The 16,155-nt window shown below is 37.8% G+C and overlaps 1 protein-coding gene across 1 annotated transcript in view; it reads left to right on the forward strand.

The window, feature by feature from the left end:
* Positions 1-13,338, forward strand: part of LOC121414431 (putative glutamate synthase [NADPH]) — a 64,763-nt gene extending 51,425 nt beyond the window's left edge. The window contains exons 24-38 of the mRNA XM_041607606.1: positions 722-889; positions 1,699-1,823; positions 2,464-2,602; positions 3,588-3,773; positions 4,280-4,395; positions 4,933-5,110; positions 5,923-6,194; positions 6,542-6,664; positions 7,560-7,737; positions 8,307-8,582; positions 9,009-9,168; positions 9,546-9,709; positions 10,649-10,816; positions 11,697-11,967; positions 12,729-13,338. Of these exons, the coding sequence (XP_041463540.1) occupies positions 722-889; positions 1,699-1,823; positions 2,464-2,602; positions 3,588-3,773; positions 4,280-4,395; positions 4,933-5,110; positions 5,923-6,194; positions 6,542-6,664; positions 7,560-7,737; positions 8,307-8,582; positions 9,009-9,168; positions 9,546-9,709; positions 10,649-10,816; positions 11,697-11,967; positions 12,729-12,919 (2,715 nt within the window). The 3' untranslated portion in view covers positions 12,920-13,338. The remainder of the gene's footprint in view (positions 1-721; positions 890-1,698; positions 1,824-2,463; positions 2,603-3,587; positions 3,774-4,279; positions 4,396-4,932; positions 5,111-5,922; positions 6,195-6,541; positions 6,665-7,559; positions 7,738-8,306; positions 8,583-9,008; positions 9,169-9,545; positions 9,710-10,648; positions 10,817-11,696; positions 11,968-12,728) is intronic.
* Positions 13,339-16,155: the final 2,817 nt, after the last annotated feature.

Consider the following 16,155-nt stretch of genomic DNA (forward strand, 5'->3'; position numbering starts at 1 on the left):
TCATCTTTGATCTTCGACTTGACAATTAATTTGCCATCAGCCTTTAAATGGAAATATCAAAATGGGCTATCAATTTTCCTACCAAATGTATGTTCATTAGGAGATGGCAATTTGCCATTCTTTCTGGGTTGGCAGAGGCCCATCTGGAATGTACATGTATTAAGGAAAATAGTCTTAAGTGCTTCATGAAACTTGTACTTTTTTCGAGCCCAAAAACTTGCAGAGTTTGAATTCTATTATTTACAATGATTTAAATTGATAGAGAATGATCAGAACTGTGCATGAATGTGGGGATCATTTCACAAAAGTTGTTTGTACCGACAAATGGTTATTCTCTGACAGTTGCTAATATCTGTCTGAGGCCAGTGTTTCTCAAGCAAACAACAATCCTGAATTTATTCAACACTGACAGTTGTTGCGGATGTCGATGTACACCCCCCCCCCCCCCCCGAACCATATACCATCAAAATCTAATTTAGTTTACACAAGTGCATGTCTCATATAAGATCTAGCTGTAAACTTGTGTAGTGCTTTCCTTCTTTTTCCTCTTCCCTGTTTTTTCATCTGCACATTATACAGGATATGTTGGCCCATATTTTCATAACCTCATATTTCCTCAAGAGAGATTTTTTTTTTTTAAAGGTAATTATCTAAACTGCCTTCTTTGAGACAGCAGATTATATCAAGTAAATTATTTCATTTTTTGTTGTTTTTTGTGCAGGAGATGATTGGCCGATGTGACATGCTTCGACCCGTCCAGGAGAAGACCAATGGGAAGAGCAAACTGCTCAACTTTGACCAAGTCTTGACCAAGGCTTCTGACCTTCGACCCGATGCAAATCCCATCGGAGGCACCACCAAGCAAGAATTTGCCCTGGATAAGAGATTGGTGAGAAATTAGATTTACAAATTGTATCATTATGGAGTGATTAGAGTTGTAAACATTGACTCATTTTTTTTTGGTATTAAAGCAGTTTAATAATATTTAGAATACTTGATGGTATCCAATTATGTTTTGGGGGAGAGTAAAGTGATGCAGAATGCCATTATATTTTTTTCAGTTAGAACCTTTGAAGATAAAGCAATAGTAAGTTTCTATCAAATTAATGGATATTTAGATTTGTAAAGAAGTCAGATTTACATATATCATATTGTTAAGGGGTGATTAAAATTATTAACATTGACTCATTTGGTTTTCATTTGTATTTAAACATTTAATACTGAAATGTTAGGGTTGGCCTATTTATTGATGTTTAGGGGGTGAGTAAAGTGATGCAAAATGCATAATATGTATATATTTCAGTTATGACTATATGAAATAGGATGAAGATATAGTAATTTTCATTAGAATTGATTGGTCCTGACAGGTTATTGTCTGTTGGTCATGGCATATTATATCAAACTCAAATTTTCCAGATAGGCAAATAATTCCAATAGGTTCCTCTGATACTACATGGATTATAGAGCATATTTAAGCAACATTAATCCTCATCTCCACCCGGTAGGGCACAGTGCTGCCCATGTTCCTCCGTTCAGTGTAGATCCAGAGGGACTAACTACACAAAGCAAGTAATGTGAAATGACCTCAAGTCCAGTTTGATGCGTTGTGTATACATGTATCTAGTGGTCCATCACCATAAGTTATTTACAAAAATTCCCAAACTTGCAATGCATGATTTTTTTTTCTTTATTGTATAGGACAATCTTTTGATAGAAAGGGCAGGAGATGTCCTTAACGGAGCCAGCAAGCACGTTGAGATTAACATGGACATCACCAATGAGTGCAGGGCCTTTGGAACGACCCTAAGTTTCCACATCTCAAGGTAATGATCTTCATTATCACCATCATATGATTCATCATCATTATCGTAGCCACCATCATCATTGTCATCGTCCTACCAATACCACCACCTCCGCCATCATCATTATCAGCATCACCATTATCATTATTATCATCATCCTCATTCTATTCATCATCATCCTTGTCATCATTGTCACCGTCCTCATCATTACCTCCGTCACTACTACCATCATCAACATCATCATAATTGCCAATACCACCACCACTATTCTCCTCCTCCTCATCATCATCATCGTTTTAATTGCTATCAATAGCATGTTCACCACCATAATCATTAATCAGCATTTTCATCATCATTAATGATATCATCATCATCATCGATCATCATCACTAGCATCATCATCGTCCATATCATTATCATCAATGTCATTGTCATCCTCACTACCAACATCCTCATCATTACCACCACCATCATCAAAGTCTTCCCTACCATCACGATCATGAAGAGACGGAGGAGGAAGATGATAATGATGATGACACATTTGATTAATTTGTTCTACAGTATATTCATACTTCACCTTGCACAAAATTCCAATTCCAATTTCTGTGCATCATACGATATTCAAAATAAAACCGTTTATTTTTGTCCTCTCAATTTTCAGGAAGTATCGCGAGAGAGGCCTTCCAGACAAGTCTATTGAGATCAAGCTGAAAGGATCAGCTGGTCAGAGCTTCTGTGCTTTCCTGGCCAAGGGTGTCCATGTGGAACTAGAAGGTGACAGTAATGACTATGTAGGAAAGGTAAGGCTGTAAATAACCTACCTTTCACCACTCATGCTCAAGACTACATGTAAGTGGTGGTTTCACAAATTACACTTGAAGTACCAGTTGCGCTTGGTGCTCATGTGCAACCATCAATGAGATTTTGTGTTGAATTCCATGTGTGCTTTGGCACTTAACCGGGACGTTTAGTCAGACTTAACTCATTTTTGAAACACCACCTTTGTATTACAGTTATTTGAGGAAACTTCACTTTTTTTTTATCTGGTACCCATTTAACACCTGTTTGGAGAGTGGTCAAGTGTTGATTGATGGCTTGCCAAAAGATGCTCATACTGTGGTTTAATCATTAATGTTACAAGAGCTCATCCCTTGAACTGTGATGAAATTATCCTGCATGAGTTTCACGTCACATGACCAAGGTCAAAGGTCATTTAGGGTCAATGAACTTTGGCCGAATTGGGGATATCTGTTGAATTCCCATCATAACTTTGAAAGTTTATGGATCTGATTCATGAAACTTGGACATAATAGTAATCAAGCATCACTGAACATCCTGTTCGAGTTTCAGGTCACATGATCAAGGTCAAAGGTCATGTAAGGTCAATGAACTTTGGCCATGTTGGGGTTTTTTGTTGAATAACTATCATATCTCTGTAAGTTTATTGGTCTAGTTCATAAAAAGTGGACATAAGAGTAACCATGTATCACTGAACATCTTGTGCGAGTTAGAGTAGTATTCAAAGTCAGCACTGCTGCTATATTGAACCGCGTGATGCAGGTGAGACGGCCAGAGGCATTCCACTTGTTGTTAATTACATTCTGCATCCTCCACTCAAACAGGCCTTGAAGGCATCAATGAGCTGGATCCTGTTGGAAGTTGTTCCAGTCTTTACAGGTTCTTGGTGAGAAGGGAGAAGACTTGTAGGTTTTTCACTTAGTGTTCACATATATCCAGTTAAAAAATGACTTATTTAGTAAACAAATATTTACTTTTTTCCCCTAGGGTCTTTCTGGTGGGACTGTGATCGTCTACCCACCCCGTGATGTCCCCGAGGGTTTCGTATCCGAACTGAACATCATTGTAGGCAATGTGTGCTTGTATGGTGCTACAAGTGGCAAGGCATTCTTCAGGGGATGGACTGCTGAACGCTTCTGTGTCAGGAACTCAGGAGCTCTTGCCATATGTGAGGTAAGACTTTAACAATAATAATAACTATACCTGCTTACATAGCGCTTGCCACTTATTTTAACAGAAGTCCTTGAGCACTATACAGTAATAAAGCCCAATTACCCTCATGGCTTTAGCAGAGCAGCTGTTTCGTGCACTGCGTTTCAAGGAATAAATTCCTACCAGGTACCCATTCACCTCACCTGGGTTGAGTGCAGTAAAATGTTGGTAAATTTCTTGCTGAAGGAAAACACGCCATGGCTTGGATTCAAGCCCATGTCCCTCAGATTGAAAGACGAGTCATAACCACTAGACCTTAATGCCCCTATTCAGAGCTGTAAATGAACAATTTGACAATTTGCAAATTTGTATAAGAACTAGAAAACTGATAAATAATGTCAGGAAATCCTAATACGATTGTAGGGGGTCAGACGTACAGCTTTTACAGAATTGCATATGAGTATTTTGTGGAAATTTAAGACTTGTATTGATGCTGTTCTCTCTGTCTAATATGGTTTATTCTGTAGGGTGTAGGAGACCATGGCTGTGAGTACATGACGGGAGGTAGGGCCATCATTCTAGGGGCTACTGGAAGGAACTTTGCTGCTGGAATGTCTGGTGGTATTGCCTATGTATACAATGTGTAAGTATCAGATTAGTGATAGGGACGTCTCTGAATAGCGTAATCTGTTGATGAAAACTAGTCACAGCTTGTCGGTTGGTGAGTAGTGTTAAAGAGGTACACTTCCCTTAGAGTTTCACTCAAATAATGAGTGTATTCAAACAAGCAAAAATGAAAACTATAACCCCCATAAAAAGAGGAAAGAAAATGAGCATATTATATTAAAGAACAGTGTATATGAATAGAAGAAATAAAGAATGAATTGAAATTAAGTGAACACAATTAACTGTAATGAAAGAATAAAAGAAAAATAAATGATGATAAAAATATTTTGTAATTAATAGACAAAGATTATCAATATCTGACAAAAAATAACAGTTTTGTAATTTTCAAGTAGTACATCATTTTGTGAAATAATAGTACACTTGTATGCAAACAATGTAGCATATGAAGGAATCATACCATTTATGTTGTATTTTCTAAATAAAGTAATGAATACATTCTGTACTATTTTGGGATTTTTTTAATGCTTTTGTTCTATTTCTTCTCCTTTTTTAGTTGGAATGATTTCTATCCAAAATGCAATACAGAGTCCGTTGTTTTGGAGCCTCTCGTCAAAGACATTGACATTACCTTCCTCAAAGAGAGTCTCGCTGAGTTCATCTCGTACACGGGGTCAAAGGTCGCAACCACGATACTTGACAACTGGGAAACAGAAAGCAAACGATTTGTAAAGGTGAGATTTGGTCAAGTGCACTGTAGTGGAAACTAAGTTTAGGTTATTTTAGGCCTGGCTCCAATGCTTAGCTTCAAAAAGAGAGACCTGCACTTATGTGTACATGTATTTGAAATTGACAACCAAAGCGATATAGTTTTAATTCATTCTGAAGGAAATTTAAAAAATACATGTGTTGTTTTATTGCTAAATATTAAAATTGAATGTTTTCTTAATTTCATAATTGATAAATGAATAGGTTATAAACAAGATATATTAGTAGTCAGTTTGCATTGTTTAGAGCCCTGTAAAATACCCATTCACTAGAATGTTACCACTTATTCAGCGTTTCAGATTTAGGCAGTAGGTCGTGAAAAGTAGCCACCGAAAGGAAGGAATGAATTTTTTGCTTGCTTGGATAGTAGTGAAGTAAAATCGATTGGGAAAAAGTTACTAGATGTTACTCGGTGTTTCAGATTAGGCAGTACATGTAGTTCGTGAAAAGTAGCCACTGAAAGGAAGAAATGAATTTTTTGCCTGCTTGGAGAGTAGTGAAGTAAAATCGATTGGGAAAAAGTACTAGATCTTCCCTAAAGAATACTTTAGAAAGCTCTCTGAAAGGAGACAGTTAGGGAGGAAAAAAATTTGTTCAGAACTTCCTTGCAAATATTAATAATAATGAAAATAATGTCATATGTAACAAGGGTAGTCTCTTCAGGTCCACAAACTGTTCTCCCAGCAGGCCCTGCTTAACATGCTAATGCCAGTGTCTTTACCAATGGCCACACCCCCAGTATATGAAAGTAAACAAAGATTACTTCCCCGTTGCACAGGTCTTCCCCAATGAATACCGTAGAGCTCTCCGAGAGAAGAAAGCCAAGGCACTTGCAGAGGAGAAAGCCAGGAAGGAGGCGGAGCTTCTGCAGAATGGCCTAGCAAATGGCACCAATGGCCACGCCTCCAATGGTGAACTGACCAATGGTGTGAATGGATCGGGAGATGGAAGGCATGTGAAGGAGGAGCCCAAGGTGATAGATATCGAGTCAACGATCCCAGACGTTGACCAGGAGAAGAAGACCATTCAGAGGGTCTTAGACAAGACCAGGTCAGTTCATTGATTTATATTCACAGTTGGTTTACAATCAGTTTGGTCTTATTTCTGTTCAGTCTACACTACACTTGGTCTGAGTCTACGATCCCAGACGTTGACCAGGAGAAGAAGACCATTCAGAGGGTCTTAGACAAGACCAGGTTAGCAAATAAACTAAGCATATAACAGAAATAAAGATATCAAAGATTATAAAAGACAACCACAAATTGCTGTTTACCTTCTGTGCACAGGTCACTGCCAGGGATTTTTAGCTGTGTATTCAGACTCTTTGTTTTCCTTGAGTGAAGGGTTTGCACAGCAAACTATTAAACATATGCCCATTCTTGGATTTTCATTTTCAGAGGCTTTGTCAAGTATGGAAGAAACAACGACCAGTACCGTAGTGTGGAGGTTCGTATGAAGGACTGGGGTGAGATCTACAACCACCGAGGAGTCAAGAAACAACTCAAAGTACAGGCAGCAAGGTGGGGCAAACTAGATTTTGTTTTATATTAATATTCAGCTTTTTATGTAGCACTCTATACATCAGTGCATTGTCTCTAAGCACTTCACAGATATACATTATTATTATAATCACTACCTTGGTCATTGGATCTTGCTTGCCTGCACAAAATGTCTGCCCTTTCTCCCGTCACTGCCGATCATTCCAATAAGAGTTTGCTGCTAGGCATACTCTTGGTCGTCCACATCCCACATGTCCCTGGTACCCATTTAACACCTGTTTGGAGAGTGGTCAAGTGTTGATTGATGGCTTGCCAAAAGATGCTCATACTGTGGTTTAATCATTAATGTTACAAGAGCTCATCCCTTGAACTGTGATAAAATTATCCACACAACACCAAAAACAGTAACATTTGACTTCATGTAGTGAGAGTGAGTCTCATTTGACAATTAACCCATGGAACCTCAGGAGTGATAAGTCTAGGACACAATGGGGAAACTAACTTACAAGTTCACTAAAGATTTTTTTTTCATGTTACTGATAACCCTTTACAAGGATTATATTGCAATTTAAATTGCGATTTGTGTTTAAATAATGCATTATGTGTGGGGCCTGGCTTGACTAGCACTTGACTGTGCTATTATCTTGTCATATTGACCACTGTATGTTTCATATATTTACAGTGTATGTATGTGTAAAGTTTGTTTCATAACCTGTAAACATGTGAATATTGTTGGTACATAAATGAATCAAATAACAAAATCAAGTATAGTGTCAGCACAACTCAAACGATGGGTTTGCTGATGAATTTATTGAATCAACGTGAACTGAACTATTTTTCCTCATGTTTTCCACACCTCAAACTACATTTATATTCCTTATGTTTTCCACCTCTCTTCTGCTTCCATTGATCGTAGGTGCATGGACTGTGGGACGCCGTTCTGTCAGGCACACACTGGATGTCCGCTAGGTAACATCATCCCCTCATGGAACGATCTCGTCTTTAAGGATCAATGGAAGGACGCCCTCGAGAGGCTCCTAGTCACCAATAACTTCCCAGAGTTCACGGGTAGATGCTGTCCTGCCCCCTGCGAGGTGAGTGATCACTCAAAAATTTTTGTGTCTATTTACAATGATGAAGCAATTTTCAATCAAGGTGGTTGTTATTTATTTTTATTTTTTATTCATTATTTTATTATTATTTTTTTTTGGGGGGGTGGCAGCTGCTTCCCATCTGTTTTTTTTTTTTTTTGGGGGGGGATGGGGAGGGAGTTGCAGCTACTTCACATCTGGTATGTATGTACCAGTAAATAATCATGCTATCCGGAGTATCAGCAAAGCATTTTCAATGGCTATATCATGCATTTATATTTGCTGCTTGTTATTTTTCAAACTTCTTTTAAATAGGTGAGTCTTTAATACATAATTTGATAAGATATGACCTAGTAGATTTTCTTAGTTTGGGAAGCTCAATCAAGAATATTGTTTTCTCACTGTGAACATTCCAACGTTAGTGAAATGCTCATCGATGATTTAGCTATTGAATTGCATACATGAAGAAAAGAAATATTATTATTATCATTGTCATATAACTTCAAAATAATAATGCAATTGGTGACTAAAGAATATGAAGAGTAAAATCCAAACTTCATTTTTTCATGCAGGGAGCCTGTGTGCTAGGCATCAACGCCCCACCTGTCACCATCAAGAACATAGAGTGCGCCATCATTGACCACGCCTTCGAGCAGGGATGGATCCGCCCCGAGCCCCCTCTCCATCGTACAGGCAAGAAAGTAGCGGTCATTGGTAGTGGACCGTCCGGTCTGGCCGGAGCCGCTCAGCTCAACAAGGCCGGTCATCAAGTGACCGTCTATGAGAGGAATGACCGATGCGGTGGCCTACTGATGTATGGAATTCCAACGATGAAGATGGACAAGAGTGTAAGAGAGAATTTCAATTTTTCATCCTTAGAAATATTTCATTTTTTATTCATTATTACATTTATTTTAATCACTTTTTACAATCCAACCTTGCATTTCCCTCGGTTGTTGGCATGTATAAAAGTTATTATAAAATGGTCATTTGGATCTTAATCAAATGATTGGCTGAAATAGATCACATTACTGGACATTTATCTTTAGGTAACAGGAAAATTAAATAATGACTGGTACATGTACTTTTACCAGTTATAGTCACTCGATCATGGTTTTGAGATGAAGATTTTTTATCAAATAACAAGGATCCTCATCACTCTCTCGTAAAACATACCATAAACATCTTCTTGCTTAGGCGTTATAAAAGTTGTGTGTCATGTTTTTTTTGGTCAGGCATGTAAGAAACTTATTCATTCTACTTTACGTTTGCAGGCTGTTGAACGAAGAATAAAGCTCATGGAAGATGAAGGAGTGACGTTTGTGACCAATGCCGAGATAGGAAAGAATGTCAACGGCTGGGATCTGATGAAGGAGAATGATGCCGTCTTACTGTGCATGGGGTCAACCAGGCCTAGAGATCTGCCAATACCAGGTGGGTTGTTGATGGTGATGATCTTCGTTGTGGAGTTGATGATTCATTGATGATGATGATGGTGGTGTTGGTTGTGGAGTTAGTAATGATGGTGATGATGATGCTGACGATGATGATGATGATGCTGATGATGATGCTGATGGTGATGGTGATGATGATGATGATAATAATGATGGTGATGGTGATGATGATGATGATGGTGATGGTGGTGTTGGTTGTGGAGTTGACAATGATGATGGTGATGATGGTGTTATTGATGATGATGATGATGATGATGAAGACAATGGTGGTGATTTAATTATGGAGAACTTGTGTTTCATAATAATCCATCAGAATATATTTGAACAATAGCTCTTTCACTTATTCCCATCATCCAGGTCGTGACCTCAGTGGAATCAAGTACGCTATGCAGTTCCTTGAACCATGGCAGAAAAGACAGATGGGTAACCAGTCTGATTACATTGACGCAAAGGGCAAGGATATTGTTATCATTGGAGGAGGTGATACTGGTGTGGATTGTATCGGTACTTCACTAAGGATGGTAAGTGATGGTGAGGATGGTAAGTGATGGTGAGGATGATGATGATGGCATGGTGATGCTGGCAGTGGTGGTGATTATGATAGTGATGATGGAGGTGATAGTGGTGGTGGTGGTGATGATGATGATGTTGATGATACTATTGACAATGATGATACTGACGATGGTGGTAGTGATGATGATGGTGATGATGACGACGATAATGATGATGGCAATGGTGATGGTGGTGATAAAAACAGATTTTGATGACAATGAGAATGATGGGTCCAACATTGTGATGGAATGATGCTGCTGATGATGATGGTTGTGGTGATGATTGTAATAATTGCAATGGTGAAAGCCATGATATTGGAGGATGTAAGATGCAATTACTCCTTTCATATGTTGTGATGACAACTTATTATAACTATTGGCAATGATTTATGGCATCAGTAGTTATGATTTGTTGAAGATGCTTACTATAATATGGTAGTGGATAGATGAATATTCCTTTACATGTATTCAACTCTGTAAAATGCATGAATAGTACATTTATATAAACAAAAATGCAATATTACCAACCATTTTCGAAATAATACTTTGTTATATTCATTTTCCTAAATGTCATTCTTGACTGATAATGAACTCATGTTACAATGTGTTGAATATTAACCCTTTGTGTGCTGATGTTCCAATCTTGCACATTCCTACAACTAAATTAAGCAATTATGAATGTTTAGTTTTCTCCCCTACCTTCAAATTAGATAGGCTAATAAAAAGGCAATAGTTCTCGGATCAATGGTGCAATATGGAAATCTTGAATTATATAAAATAACATGGAAACAATCGTCATTATCCCCGAAAAAAATTAATTCAGGGTGCAAAGAGTTAATATATTTTGATTTGATAGGAATAGACAAAAAATGACCACTTACTTCCTTTTTTTTATCCATTTCTTGCCAGGATGCCAAGTCAATCACCACCTTTGAGATCTTGACGGAGCCCCCACCTAGCCGAGCTTCTAACAACCCCTGGCCAACGTGGCCTCGTATCCTCAGAGTAGATTACGGTCATTCTGAGGTCAAATTAAAACACGGACAGGACCCAAGGCACTTTGAGATACTCAGTGAGGTAAGGAGGAGACGAGATTATTTGTGGTAACTTGACTGATTATTGTAAACCTGACAACTTATTGCTTATTCAAATTTTACCCCCCCCCAAAAAAACAAAAAATGAATAAATAAATAAATAAATAAATGACGAAATATATAAATGAATGAATAAATAAGTAAATAAATGAAAAATAAGATTAAAAAATAAAGTAAAAAAACAATAATTAGATTTAAATTAAAATGAAAGATAGTATATGAAATAAAATGAATTAATTTTGAAAATAGTTGAATCTGCAACCTAACCCTAATTTTCATAATTCTTCTGCATATTTAAAATGGTAAATGTTAATAAAAAAGAATGGCGAGGTATAACTTCATCTGTATCGTTGGCTGATGTCATGACGTGCCCTCATCTTCCATTTTAGATGTTTGTGCGTGCCCATTGCTCAGAGTCAGTTTGGATATACATGTATTATGAAGTTTTAGCCATAAGGATAAGAAATAAATGAATTCCTGTTATGGCAATTGACAGATTAACCTTTTTTTTCTTGGGGGGACTAAGCCTTTGCAGACAACCTGTACTTTTTGTAAATTTGAATAACGTAGTCTAAAGTGATTCTGAATGGCTGTTTGTACAATAAAAAAAAAAAACCAAGAGGGTGTTTCATGAAAGTTGTCATCTGTGACCAACTTATCTGTCACCTACATGTATAAATGACAATGTCAGCCAAATCATTGGTTTTGATAGACTGAGAAACACTGGCCTCCAACTGTTAGTATGTAAAACTGTCATAGCTAACAATTTAGTCAGAGCTGACAACTTTCATGAAACACCCACCTGGAGTATGCTATCAAGCAAGGAAGGGATTTCAAGAATTAATTTGATATCAATCCTGCAGGAGTTCCTTGATGACGGCCAAGGTAACGTGTCAGGAATCCGCACCATCCAGATCAAATGGACCAAGGATGCAACCGGACGCTTCAGTATGGAGAAGATCCCTGGCACCGAGAAGATCTTCAAGGCAGACCTGGTCCTGCTTGCCATGGGCTTCCTTGGACCGGAACAGAGCCTGATTGAGGAGCTAGGAGTGGACCAGGATCCGAGATCCAACATCCAGACCCCGAACGGGAAGTACCACACCAGTCTCGACAAGGTGTACGCTGCTGGAGGTAAGTCTTGATCGTTCAATTTTATTTTCCACGTTCTTGATAATACCAGACCTTGAATTCATTCAAGGCCTTCGAAGGCCATAGCTGTGGATGATAATGCACAGCATTTGTGTAGTGCCATATATCTGTCAAAGACATTCAAAGGCATATTTTCGGAGGAGCCAGCCAATCTGGGTCACCTACATGTAGAAGGGAGCGCACACAGAACTGTGACCCGTAGGTCTCTCCTCCTGATGTAACTGGTTGGGGAGATGCAGGTGGACCATTACACCAGGGTTTCCCCCTACTCTTCTTCGAATAGTGCAGTGGGTTCTTAACTTGCAAAGGTGGATGAATGGCAGTAACAAAATTTTATCTTTGATGTAATATTTAGAAATGTGCTGTATGCAAGAGTGGCCTCCTATGGTATCTTGTCAAAAAGTCTGTGTCACGTCTTAAGGCAAGAATCTCGCTATAAAGGCATCATGCGTCTTTTCCTACATTTCCCATTGTTTTGTTTATGATTAATTGTTTTGTTTATGATTAATTGTGGGGATTGGTTATGTAAGGCAGCTTGCAGGATTCCTCCAGGAAAGACGTTGCTCTGATTTTAGACAAGATCCCCAAAAATATCAAACTTTAACATCTGAAATACACAATCATTGCATAGTAAAATGGAGATGATATACAGGGTGTATCTAAAAAACTGAAACAACCACAACAGCATGTCTTCTAGTCATGTCATTTCACAACAATCAATTTACTTCCTTTTCATTACTCAGATTGTCGCCGGGGCCAGTCCCTGGTCGTGCATGCCATCAACGAAGGTCGCCAGGCAGCTAGGCAGATAGACCTGGACCTGATGGGATCTACCAGCCTAGCTGGACCTGGAGGGGTGGTCTACACGCCCGGAACCAAGCTGTCCAACTGCAAGGATAAGCTGTACCAGCCAATCATCGAGGCCATGGCGTAATCAACCACCAAAGCAACTAGCAGATACCATGCACAGAGAGGTTTTATGCGTCTCTGTCCAGTCGAACGCACAAGAGAAATCTTTTGTGGAAACTGAACAACCCAGTTTTGGACTCCAAGTGCTCCTATCATCACAAGGGCCCAGTAAATATCACCAATTTGAAAGAGCAATTCTGATTGGTTCCTAGTCGGTCTACCGAGCAAAATGTGCATGCAACGGTATTCTTGATAGGCCATTGATTACTCGCTGACCTTCGTGTCATGGGGCCGTGGGGAGCGTTTCAGGAAAGGACAGGATGTTTATCCAACAAAATGTGTTTTGTCCGAGGGTTAATTTTGAAATTGTCCTTCTCACCCAATCAAAATCAAGGAAACTTATCAGTTCTGACAACTTGTGTTGATGAAACGCTATTTCATCCTCTCCTCTCAAGATGATGTTCATTGGCTGGGGGAGAGAAGGAGAGAGGAAAGGAGGGAGATAGTGTGTGAAGCCATTCTGAGATTTTGCTTCATACACTATGATGTGACACGATGACCCGTCAATTTGCAGTCTTGTCATTCGAAGATGCCAGTCGCTGACCAGAATTCCTACATGGACACTGAAGTGTTGATTCATGGGTTCCACTTGCCAATGGGAACAGTGGCGTGATAGACTGAATGAGGTCAAGTCCACAAACATCACTGTGCAGCTAGCTGTCACTACTTCATGATTTTGCTCATCATCTAAGAGCCTTTATAAACCTGTTCATATTAGCAGGAAGAGGACCATGACCTCCAAGTATTTAAGGCTTTGCCAAGTCAATTTATGTAAATGCATCTGTTCTAGAGTGTGTGCTCATGAGAAGCAAGATGGTATATCTCTATCTTGGAATGTAAGGTACAACTTAAACGTTGGGTTTACTCAGGGGGAGGGGGTTCCCCTACTCCCTTAGTTATTATTATGTAGGTAGTGAAGGATTATATTTTTAAAGGAAAAAATTTGGTTAATTCTGTTTAAGCAAAAAGTGGGTTACCGGTAGACTTAGGTAAGGTACATAGGCTTTCCAGCTCATGTGCAAAAAACACAAGATACATGTATATTTCATGGAATAAAAAATACTCGTAAAAATACATTAATCGTAGTCTATATGATTGAAAAGAAGAGTTTGACTTGTTTGAGCTGATATGTGGGGCAACCAAATGCCTTGAAGTATGTGTACCAGTACTTATTTGGCGTGTAAGTGTCCTTGTTTATCTCTTCTTTATCTTTAAGTTACCTATGCAGGCAACCGTGTGCAAAATCATGTTCATTTTTCTTAAAAATCATTGATCCATATTACCACCTTATTAATCTGCATTATCACCTTACACAAGCAACAGTGTCTGCCCATGAATGTGTTATCATTGGGTGCTGAAGTATTATGCCAGTGCAATCTCTGATGTTTAATTTTTGTCATTATGCTTTCCAATTTTGTAATGAATCTTGACTATTTTGTTTTCTTATTATCCAACTAGGGGCCCGTTGCAGAAAGAGTTGCGTTTAAACGCAAGCCAAAAAATCAATCACAAGTTCTAAATGCGCGCTGTTGATTGGTTGAAAATCAAGTTTAGCGTGATTTGTAGAGTTGCGATTGATTGCAACTCTTTCTGCAACGGGCCCCAGTAGTCATATTTCTCCTTTTTATCCTGTGATTTGATAGAGTTCTGGGGTCCGTTGCAGAAAGAGTTGCGTTTAAACGCAAGTCAAAAAAATCAATCGCAAGTCCCAAATGCGCTCTGTTGATTGGTTGAAAATCAAGTTGCGTGTGGTTTTTTGGAGTTGCGATTGATTGCAACTCTTTCTGCAACAGGCCCCTGTGCTTTTTTTTTTAATATACCTGTGATGTGCTAATGAAATCCAAAGTGAATTTTCAATTGCCAATGTTTAAAGTGTTTTTTTGCAGAAGCATGTTTTTAAGACTTATGCCTGAGGCTTTATTTTTGTCTGGCACTAATTATTACATGTACTTGGCATTTTTAATCCCAATCATGTTTTATTCATCGAAGGCTTTGCGCGATGCATGTGGATGCATGTAAAGTGAATGGTTGATGAACATTTAAGTATACAAGTGCACTTTGTGCTTAGATTTTTACCTCAAGTGTTCCTGAGAATTATAGTTAAGAAGAGTGCTTGTCGCCTTTTTTTTTTATTTTACAATGTTTTATCACCTATGTGTATAAAAATATATCCATATTTTGATTTATTCCATCCATGATTCCTCCTCATGTTGATACAGAATTTGTGTTATTCTTATGCTAATCATACTAATGCATCAGATTTTGACATTTGAAACAACTTTTCATGAAAAGTAAAAGTGTAGATGTGTTAGAAAGTAATATAGCAGTGATATATCTTAAGAATTTTACAAGTTACATTGGGCTCATCCTTTTAAGTGCTTCATACTTTAAAAAGTTTTATGGTGTTTATAAACAGTCTATGATATATCCTTGTTATGAAGAAATAATCCTAGGGAAAGAAAACTAAAATTTGTGGATGTCATTTTTGCTTGAATTTATTTTCATTTGTTGAAAATTAATGTTTCTATATCTTGTTGCTTTGTTTTGATGTTGTATACAGGTATTTCATTATGTAAATTTATATTATAACATTTGAAAAGAGAGTATTGTAATATACTCAATGTGTGTGTACTATAAACTTATTTTCAACCATGATGAGCTACTGCACTACAAACTTTGAGCGTTTCTAGTTTTCAGAATAGAGAATGGAAGTTATATGTTTTTATTTCAATCACCTTAATTATGCCTCAAAATTGTATCTGTATAATTTACATACTCCAATTTTGCCTGTAAATTTATTGAGTGTGTATGGAAGTGATTTTTTTATTTTTATTTTATGTGATTTAAATTGAAACCGAATGCTGCCATACATGTATTAGATTGTTGATGTACTGTATGTTCCATATAAAATTATGTAATATCCTGAAAAATTATTCATCAAGCCTGCTTTTTATTTTACATCATGAACTTAGACAAATGCTGATTATGTATAACACATGATTTTTTTTTAGAATGTGTTTCTTCGTAATTTTATGAACAGTCACAGGTTAGGGACTTAAGCAATAAATGACAAATAATCTAAAATCTCATTCACAGAACTCAAAATTATTGATTTATATTGTATACATGTAGACATGATTATGATTAGTGCTGTAAATCACTAAATACTTGTTTCAGAGCTGCTATGTAGTATGGATTTCC

Source organism: Lytechinus variegatus, chromosome 4, assembly GCF_018143015.1.
Source record: "Lytechinus variegatus isolate NC3 chromosome 4, Lvar_3.0, whole genome shotgun sequence".
NCBI lineage: Eukaryota > Metazoa > Echinodermata > Echinoidea > Temnopleuroida > Toxopneustidae > Lytechinus > Lytechinus variegatus.